General features: G+C 38.8%; 1 protein-coding gene across 1 annotated transcript in view; it reads right to left on the reverse strand.

The window, feature by feature from the left end:
- The window catches only part of MLLT3 (myeloid/lymphoid or mixed-lineage leukemia (trithorax homolog, Drosophila); translocated to, 3), a 113,145-nt gene extending 110,288 nt beyond the window's left edge, over window positions 1-2,857 (reverse strand). The window contains exons 1-4 of the mRNA XM_010008487.1: window positions 2,780-2,857; window positions 1,269-1,415; window positions 768-857; window positions 63-174 (exon numbers count right to left, since the gene is read on the reverse strand). Coding sequence (XP_010006789.1) covers window positions 63-174; window positions 768-857; window positions 1,269-1,415; window positions 2,780-2,857 — 427 coding nt within the window. The remainder of the gene's footprint in view (window positions 1-62; window positions 175-767; window positions 858-1,268; window positions 1,416-2,779) is intronic.
- Window positions 2,858-10,696: the final 7,839 nt, after the last annotated feature.

The raw sequence follows: 10,696 nt of genomic DNA on the forward strand, positions 1-10,696 counted from the left end.
CTCCCTCTCCCTCTCCTCCCCTCAGCTGAGACAGCCCGCCCGTCGCCTGCCGCTGCTGTAACCTGGCGGCATCAGCCGCCACGACCAAACCTGAGTTAAAAGGACTCGCTGTGCCTTTGGCACACTCCAGAAAGGACCTTCCTCCCAGGAGTCAGCCTCGGTCTCGTGAGCCGCCTCAAACGTTTCAGAAAAGCCCCCAATTAATCCTCCCGCAAAAAATAAAGACACAATGGGAAGCCCTAATTGCACAAGTGCGACAGGTGACAACGGGCAGCAGGCAGGACAGGACGCTCGCGGTTCTTTAACACGTATTTGTAGCACTAGCTGCTATTTCTGCCATTAGCGGGCTGACAACTCTTTCTAAACAACAGTTACTACTTCAAGAATTTCCAGATCCCTCCCGTCCTATGGGAGATACGTGCTCCTTCAGGCCACGGGAAGATGCCAGGGAGGAGCTGGAAGCGATTTATTGCCAGTCTCTAAACCGCGGTGCTGACGTGAGAGCGACGGTGAGAGGAGTCTATTCCGACAGCCATAACGTTGCTCCAAATCACCTATAGTAACTTTTGCGACATTAAAAACTATATTTGACTGTTCGATTTTTTTTATATATTTTTTTCTTTTTTTTCTGATTACAAGTAGAAGTCAGCGATTCGACAACCAACGCAGGAATCCTTCCGAACAGCGGCCGACAAACAGAAACCAAGTGCCCTCCCTGGGCGTTCCAGGTGTCTCCAGGAGATGGCACACGGAGCCCTTGCACTTACGTCCTCATCTTCGCCTCTCCACCGGTCTCTAGCCACTGTACGATCTTCTCTGTTTTCACTTCGGGATGAGAAATTCACATCATCGAAATTCTAGCATAATTTAACGATTCATTTAAAACTACTGGGATAGGGTAAGCCTGAATTAATAAAATCGGTACTAACAACTCAAAAGGAGGAACAGACTTTGTGACAATTCCACAAGTTCCAATGTGACTTGAAATTTATTAACATTAAACCCTCAATTATATGAATATCCATGTTTTAAAATTGCAATGTGCAGAACTAGTAGTTCACTTGTATTCAACTAATCTTGCAGTGGACTAGCCAGCAAGCCAGCGTACATAAGAACACCTGATGAGTCCATAAACCCATCAAAGCTGATCCAGTAACTTTGAAACTTCATTCATGCAAGATAAACCCCAAAGATACCAATGCAATTAAGAAGAGTAAGGATTTTACACATGAGGAAGGACAGCAAGGTTGGACTACTGCTGCACCTACAGCAGTGGGCTTCCAGGTGTTAGGGCCCTTCTGAACAGAAGCATCTGCATGCTGAGGATCCATGGCATTTCTCGTATAAATTTTCCCTTTTTGCTGTGGCTGACCTGCTCTTCTCAAGCGTTCAGTCACTTCAGGAACTCTCAAGGACTGAGGATAGATCGTCAAGAGCTTTTAGCTGTCTAGATCCTTTTGGTTTCATTGGAAATCAGACTCAAGCTTTTTTGAGTGAGGGCTTTTAGCATTCAGAAGGCACTAATTTTTTTTTGTGCTTAATTACAATGTTACCTTCCAAGTTAGCACTGAGCTGAATGTGTAGCACATTCCTGATAATAATATATACACTAAAAGTATTCTGCCTTTTATTACTGCCTCATATTTAATTTCCAACTGTATGCGACCTTTCACTATCGAGTTAATGCAGCTCCTGAAAATACAGCTTTATTCTTCCTCCGGCAATAAATCTGAGGCACTGACAATTTTACAGTAGTAACTGGGCAAGATTATTTTAATTACTACCAAGCCACACCTCTTTTTTTTTCTTTCATCCCATCCCGTACATTCCAACTTCATGTTAGACTGCCAATCCGAGCACAAAATTCATATTGAAAAAATGGAAGATACGCTTCTCTGCTATCAAAATGGTGCTACCACTCTATTTTTAGTGTGGCACATACATATGTTTTATGACAATTACAATACATTTTTCTGCTTTCTTAATATTGCCTTTAAAAGTAGACAACTGTACTCAAATTAGTAATAGGAAAGCCTTTATTTAGTCCATAAGGATTCTATGATTTTTAAACATAGGCAGCAAAAATTATGTATCTTAGTTGGTATTTAAGGTCCTACTTGTATGGTTTCATTGATATTTTTAATATTTTCAACATATTATCTTACTGTACAGGTTCCTTACTGACACAGGTCTATGAATTTATTTCCATACTCAGTGACTGCAGTATCAGCCATAAGAGTCTTTTTTTACTCCACGTACCTACAGGTTTTAAGACTTGAGGACTACAGAACACTGCCCTGAAATATTCAGGTACTGGTGCTTTTTATTAAGGAAATGTATTTTGAAATCACTGTGGTTAAAAATGCTGTTACATATGTACTCCTGTCTTCAATACATCTTGCTAGCTAGAAAGTAAATCCTTTTATGGTATCTCTACATTTCTGGACAATTCTTCAAAGATCTTGATTGCCTGTTTGTGTTTTCCTTCCTTATTTACACAATAGCTTCACATTATGAAGAATATATTTGCTTCTGGGGCAGAAGTTGGGGACACCTTCTTTCTGTGTAATAAGTCATGTTCTGTCATGAGGTTACCATATAAGGATACAACACTTCTTTTTAAATTTACTTTGAATGGAAAAAAAAAAAACAAAACAGAATGGACAATTTCTATGTACGACTCACCTCATGGCTTAGTTCATTCAGTAGGAACAAAGCAGACAATCAAAGCAGTCAAATGCGTAAATAAAACCACCATTCTAGTTTGGAATATTCCTACCTTTTGTCCACCACCTTTCAGCTTTTCTTCTTCTGCAAGGATTTCAATTAATCTTCCCACGTTTGGTCTGGAAATCATTATTACTTAATATCATTATAACCTTTCTGACTGTTTAAATTCAATTCTCCCTTTGTATCGCAGAATAAATGATCCATGAGTGTAGCTAGAGAGAAGTTACTGTGGGCCTGAGCTTGAATGTATGTTCACTTGCCAGGATACTTGGCAGGGATGGAAGCATGTTTGCAAAGATTATTACTGTCTTGCAAGTTAAAAGCCATGATAACATAATTTTATACAGGATGCATTTGTACATACTTTTGTTTATTTGTCTTGCTTTTCTCAGAAGACTGTAAAGATAGGACTTGATTTCTTTCTTTCTTCTCAATATACTAATGTCTGTAAAAATCAGGCTTCTTTTAGGCCTGGTAGCATCAAATGTACATACTGCAAAACAGAATTAATCAGACGAGTCAAAGAACAACTGTTTTTTGTCTCCATAAATTCTGTTTCTGTGTTCTTGCTGGCTTTTATGAAGTCAAGAACCAAGGACCCTTCTGAATCTTTGGGGATTCTTCCTGAAAGCCACAAAACTATGATCACATTAATGATTGTCCTGTTACTTTATAGCATGTTCAGTATTTTTGTTTTACCAGAATTAGAGTGTATAAGAAGCAGAACAGCTTTTATGCTAGGGCCACTTCAAAAGAGAAGTTTTGGTAACAGTGTAGGCAAACAGAGTAGATTGGGCTTTTAACAGTATCTCTATCACAGCTGGTGACATCCAAACCTATTTAGCAAGAGAGAAAGTGTCCAAGAATTAAAGAGTTTCCGCTACACGATTAGGGTCTATGGATTTTTAATTTTCATGCAAAGAAGAAACAGGAAAACAAGGGAGAAACAGAAGTCGTTCACCAAAGTGAGATTTTTTTTTCTTTGATAGTTCTAGTTTGTGTCAGTTGAGAGTAAGATGAAATAAGATTGTCAGTAACTGGAAAATTAATTTATCCTTAACAAATAACCAGTGACACAATTCTGTTTTCCAGAATCCCTTAAATGGGTGAGTTTTCTGGCACAGACTAACATCCTGTATTCATCTCCTGAACTTAAGATTCTACAGGAAGGAATGGAGCTGGGTACTTCTCTGGTGTCCTATTATGATTTTTATTTCTTCTGTGTTTGGACAAAAATATTTTTCTCTTGTGTTAGAACAGGACTGAATCAATACAAGATGTTTTCTTCTATCACACATCAGTGTAATAAAGGAAATGCTTCTGTAACCTAACTTTATTCATTCTAATAGTCTTTTCAACCGCGCAAATGAGACCACTCAGTTGAGTAATGATTACTTAGAAATATTTGCAGATTCAGGCTCAAATTCAGAAACTGCAGTTGTTTAATATATGTCAGTTGTGAAGCAATGTTAATTTTTACACAAAAAATATTTTTAAAGAGCATTTGTATTCAAGCTGAAGTGATTGTGATGCAATTACAGATGTTTAAAAATATGTCTATCTCACAAATAAAATATTTGATTTACAGAAGCAGAATCAAAGAACAGTCTCAATCTGGTTAAGTGACAAACCAGTGCAACACTTTTCTTCATTTTGGATTATCAGTTAAAATAAACATTCTTTGATCTGATTACAGCAGATGGATGCAATTACATGCATATGAAAGTGCAACGCCCCTGGCTCAAGGAACTACAGAGTTAAGAGAGATGAAGGCAATTTTCTAATGGTACTATCCAGTACTGCTAAACCCACGTTTACCAGGGACTAACTAGACAGCTGCTGGAAAATAAGAGAAACTCCGGTCATGTTCTTAAAGATATTTAGCTACCTAAAGGTTTACATAATCAGCCACTGCAATGCTAAAAACATTTGCACATTTTATGACTGCTGAAATAACTGATGTTGCCAGAGGCTTCCCAGTAGGCATCAGTCCCTATTGTTCAGACACCTTCAGACACACCCACATGATGCCGTGCAGTGTGATACACAGATCCCAGATCCTTGACTGGGGTGGAACATGAGTCAACATTTCTGCTCAATATACTGCTAACTCTGGAAGCAGCATAGCTGTGTCAGAGCAGCATTGTGCCTGACCTAACAAGAGCTGCATTACATAGCTATACTGCTGGTGATTCTACACACAGCTGAAAGGAATTGCTGGTTTTCTGTATTATTTCCTTACACAAGGCACATGTGTCTGTCACAAAAAAGGGAACAGTTCCCCAGCTCATTTGAACCTACTGTATTGTCTTCAGTGTTTCAAACACAGCTGTTACAAATTTCCATTTGAAATTGAAATTTTGACCCAAATATAGTGACTTTTACTTGGACTTCGTTTTTACATGTTTAAAAAAGCAAATAGCTGAACCAGCTAGTATTACTGGCTATAAAGGAAACCATGGTGCCTCTTCAGTATTATCAGTCTGAATTTCTCTGTATTTGAAGTATTTTAATTTCCTTATGAAGACAATGTAAAAAATCGTAGCCCGTTCATGATACAAGTCAGAGACTGATTACAATGTTAAAATGCTCATCTCAAACAGAGCCAAAATTTAAAATGAGGTTACAGCTAATCTTACACATACGACAGGGAACATGTGTATGTTGTTTTGTAATGCCACTCTGGCTGCCAAGAACTCACAGCAAAATACTCTCTCAGGATTGTTTTTTTCTTGAGTTAGCTAAATAGGCTGAACAAATGCCAAGAAGTCTGGGCAAGGGCTTGTCTGGTTTGAGGTTTTATTGGCTTGTCCATTTCTAATCACAAATCAAGTAGAAAATAAGCACTTTACCTGGTAACATATTAAATCCCTAGTCCATGGAAAAGATCTTTAAGGGCAAGGGCTGCATGCTTTAGAAAACAATACAAAGTAGTTTATAACTGACCATAGACCATCTCAGAGGGATGTAGTAATGACAAAAGATAGATGCAAAAAGGGAGTCTTGGCTATGCACAATATTACAGTATATAAGGTTAAAAATAAAATAAAATAAATTGTTTAAAGGCCTCTAGGGACACATGAGGAAATCTCTTCAGAGTTGAAAGTCTTGTTGAGAGACCTACAAGGAAGCACTGAGCTTTTTATTCCCTCACAGTTGTGTAGCCCCTAGAAGAAACACTCCTTTTATACAAAGAAACATAGCCAGATTCTGTACTCAGTTTAGGTCTGTGTGACAACAAAGTTCAGAGAACCTGTTTTGGATTTCTGCAGCAGTAGCCCAGGAAGAGTCTGATCACACATGTGAGGGAGCTGTTAAGGAGCAACCACACTGAAATCAGTGTTCTCAGTTTTTTGCCTGACAGGAGATCGCTCTGCTGGAAATCAACCAAAAAGCATAATGGAATAATGTAATTGCCTTCAGTCCGCTTCAGGTTCTTGTACTGGCTGTGTGTTAGTTATGTAAATTCATCATTACCCAATATAGGAGTTTATGCATAAGATGGCCAGTATGTCTTATTTATAGGCTCTTGTTTTACACTGTATCTTAGTTACAGAAGTATCAGAAATGCTGAGTACACTACCTTTACACTTTCTGTTGCAGGAAGCATGAAACAGCCAAACCTTCCTTATTCCCAGTATCACTAAAAAGCAAGAGAGAAGCTGGAACGACTTAGCATTACCTTGGTGAGAAATGCCCGGGGAAAAGCAGAATTGCCTATCAGGGACAGGTACTGATACAAGAATAGCATCTTAGTTGTCCTCATTTCTAATTCACTCATGATTATGCCTTCACTATGACTCAGGAAGTAGTTTTAGCCCCACTTTATAGAAGGGCAATTGAACAAAAAGAATAAGTTACATCACCAAGGATGTCAAAATAAGGCATGAAGTGGGAAAGTGGTTAAACCCAGAGCAGACAAAGTCTGGCCCTGAAAATAAATAAATAAATAAATAGGGGAAAATGTAAACCAAGGTAGTATGGGAAAAGAGAGAGACTGAAATTCACAGCTAGCTCAACAATTAATATGAAATACTTTGACAAATATGAAATTAGAAGGAACATTGCAAAGTTTGAGGAATATATTATGTACGTACTTGCAGAAATCTGGCTTTGTGGACTAGATAGGGATATTTCAGAAATCTAAATAGAAATCATACAACTGAGAAATAGCTACTTTTACACACAAGGAAGTTGCAAAGTAAGACTGCTCAACATATGGAGGTTTGGGAGCCAGTTTGTAATCACAGCATTGCAAGGGAGCTGGAGCTATTTTTTATTAAGGCACAGAGAGGAACAAAGCAGAATTAAGATGGGTGGAAATGCCAGCTGCAGGAGGGAAACCAGCTGAGCTACAGCCTGTGTATTCTGACTTGCCATGCAGATTTCAGAAGCCCTTCCATATAAGCTCTGTGTGGTCCACTGAATTTAATTGATTTTAGTAGTGGAGCAGCTGCACTCTGTTTATACCCCTCCTAATGGTAGGCACCTCTCAATGCATAACAAATTTCCTATCAGAATACTTTCATCACCATATGACATTCATTCCACATATTTTCCATACATTTACAATTTCAAATAAAACTCCTCAGCTCTCCAAAATAAACAAACGCAAAAATTATGGTGTCCTGACATACTGCAATTTCCGACTTTCAATGCTCTGCTGATTTTTTTTTATCCGTTCCCCAACGTAACCATTCCCAATGCAGCATATTTTGAACTGGCTAGAACTGTCAACTTTACCTGCCTCAAATTGCAAATACATACAAATATATGTGTAAGACATAAATACTATACATGTATATATACACACACACATTCTCACACACAGATTTAGAGAGAGCAATAGTTTTCCAGAACATCACTCATCAGCGTTTTGCAATTTTAACATCACCTCACAGAAATCTTGAAAGACTAAGGGAAAAAGGGACACAGCTTCCTATTAAAATGGGTGCCAAAAGGCCTGCAAGTCTTTTGGGGGAGCACTGCATTCATAAAGAATTCGCTTTCAGAGTCCTGACCTTGAAGCAGAGGGGACAAAATTCACATGTTCTAAAAGCCTCTTTTCAGTAGGAGTCAGTTGGCCCCACACTTGGTAGGGGCAATAAAATATGGGAAGTTTGGGTGAATTAAGTGTTTGAATTGCTGTAATTATCTTACTGCAAACATTGTAAATAATTTCAATACAAGCGATTGCACTTAGTATATTAATTAACAAGTGATTGTACTAATAAAGAGATTAAAATCTCAAGGGTTCCAGAATGCAATCTCAAACAGACCAAAGGAAATTTAACTCCAGTGAGCCTAGAAAACAAAAGGCATATGAAGCACAGCTCTAAAAGATCCCTGGAGTATGTAACTGGCAGTAAAAAAATGTAAGATGGAAAGACAGCAAGAAGAAAAATTACCAGGCAAAAGACAGAAACGCAAAAGCACCTTAAACAGTAGGAAAAATAGTATATTTCACTGAACATTTTTTCAACAGTGCCTTCACTCATGTCATTAGTCTTCCCTTATACTGCCAGTCCCTTTTTCATCACTAGCATTGCCTATGTGAAAAGAAGTACTTTCAGAACTTGTCAAAACAGGCTCACATTGGGTCTTAGTCTTAAATTTTGCATTGATGGTTCTGGTGAAAACCAATGGACTTCAACAAGAACATTAAAATTAAAGCTTTGTCTTGCAAACACACACTGAGTGAATCTAAACAAATGAGTACCCTTACTAACCTCAATGGCAATGATTGCAATGCTTGTCTATTTTAAATCACTCCTAAGCAGTCTTCTTGCATATTTATGGCATTAACTAATGTCCATTTAGATAAATGTAGAACGGGGTTTGTGTTTGTGAAAACGGGGAACAAAAAAAAAGTCCGAAATTGAAAGCTGGTCTTTCAGCAAGGATGACTTCATTGAAAGGACTAAGGAGACCTTAATTGCTGGCATTGATCCATGCTTCCCTATGCCCCACAAGTAGCACTGACATTCTTGTCTTCTCTGTGGTTTCCTAATTCTGACTGCACTGAAGAGGAGGAGCAGTGGCACAGCACCCAGGAAGTCTCATTTGAAGATCTATCTCACTTTCCTGTCTTTGGTATAAAATCTGATTCTGGGGCTTGTCCTCGTCACAGGAACTGAGTGTTGTCCTCTACTGAAGTTGGAAGCTATCCATAAAACTAATCCAGCTAAGAGAGCTTCTAAAGCACCCAGGAACAAAGGCCATTATTTATGTATTTTGTAAAGCTAGGTTTTGTTGTGGGTTTTTTTTCCCCATAATACTTATATACAACTTCACTCTTGGCCACAGAAACTGACTAGATTCTGCTGCTCTTGGAAAAGAATGACAGAGCATGATTCCAGTAATCGAAATGGCTAAGCTGGCAGACACAATACAGTCCTCCTCTGACATACCTGTACAGTTGCAACTGGCAGAATTGTACAGGCAAATTGCTCTGAGATGAGCTGTCCAGGAACTGAAGGTTACCAGGTGACTACCAGGCATCTAGGCAAGTGGATCATGAAGACAGTAAAATTTAATCTCATGTAGCCTGAAACATGCAAAAGTAGAAAACAATTTATTTTTTTTTTTTTTTAAATAGGCACTTTTACGTTTTGAAAGTGGAGCTGAGGCCTAATACATTGAAATCACATTCTTAATTGAATTCCTTGAATTGTCCTCAGGTTTTGCTATGCTGCATTGTGTAAGCAAAAGTAGAAAGCAGCTTGTCATTTTGAAGTTGCTCCTATCCCACTCTCATGGATTGCTTTGCTGCAGTTGGAAATTTTTTTTTTCTTGAATGAAGAATCTAGATCATTACTGATTAAGATGTTGCCATAATATGTAATATCATTTAAAATTAACAACTTAAAAGGACTGATGGGAATATAAAACTAGAGTACAAGGCGGCCTCAAGGACTTTCAGAACTATATTCAAAACACTTGACAGTTTAAAGCTTTAATATGTTTTTTGAAAGTTACTGAGTTTGAATTTCCCACTGGGATTTTGACGTTCAAATACAGATTTTTCATAATTATTAATCACCACAGAGAACAACAAATTATCTGAACAACATGTTATCTAGTTTCATTGATCACCCCATGTTATGAAAACACCAGTGAAATTGTAGCTTCATGTTTGAGCAAGTATGCATACGAAACACCTGTTCTTACTTCGAAGTAGAACTCTTGTTTTCTAGAAAAATAGAGAGTAAGAGACTGTAACTGAAGTTATCTAAATCACTCTTGAAGGCACTAGACAGTACTGACCCCAGTGTCAGCCCCTGGTGTCCACCACTAGTAACTGGCCTCCGTCTAGGTGTTGTGCTGCAGATCACAAACCGTCCAGCCTGGTAGTGCAATGTTGTTTCCATTTTCAGGAATGAAAGTGCTGTTTTTGCGTTGCAGTAGCAATCTTACTTGAGGACATAAATTCTTTAGGCCAAACTGCGTGGAGCTTTTAACCTGTTGGTAACAATGGTCCAAAACACATCAGAGCTGAGCTTTAACTGTTGTACCTTTGAGAAAGCTGCATAATATGCAGCAAAAGCAGCCTCAATTGGTCATGTCTGGTGTAGTCCTGATGTCTCTGCAGCCTGCTTATCACTGCCTGTCAACATATTTAGAAGACTGAAGAGACTCTCTCTGCAGTAATTTTGAAGCTGAGACAAGATTTATGTGTGTATATATATATATATGGAATATTAATGAATTGCCTTGTTTCCAAAACAAGTTCCATTGCTTCTGTTCAAAGTCTTTGGATTCACACCAGCATTTCTGACTGGATTACGGAAGAGCCTAAACCTGGCCCAGCACTACAGGACTAATTCATGCCTTACATCCTGCCAGGCATCCGAAACGCGGCCAAACCAGGCGGGGCCCGGCGGGCCCGGGCAGCAGGGAGCAGTTCTGCCCTCACGGTGCCCTCCTGCAGCCACGCCACGGAGCAGCGTCCTGGCGGCTCAGCCTC

This window comes from Chaetura pelagica, unplaced genomic scaffold (genome assembly GCF_000747805.2).
Source record: "Chaetura pelagica isolate M959 unplaced genomic scaffold, ChaPel_1.0 scaffold232, whole genome shotgun sequence".
Lineage (NCBI taxonomy): Eukaryota > Metazoa > Chordata > Aves > Apodiformes > Apodidae > Chaetura > Chaetura pelagica.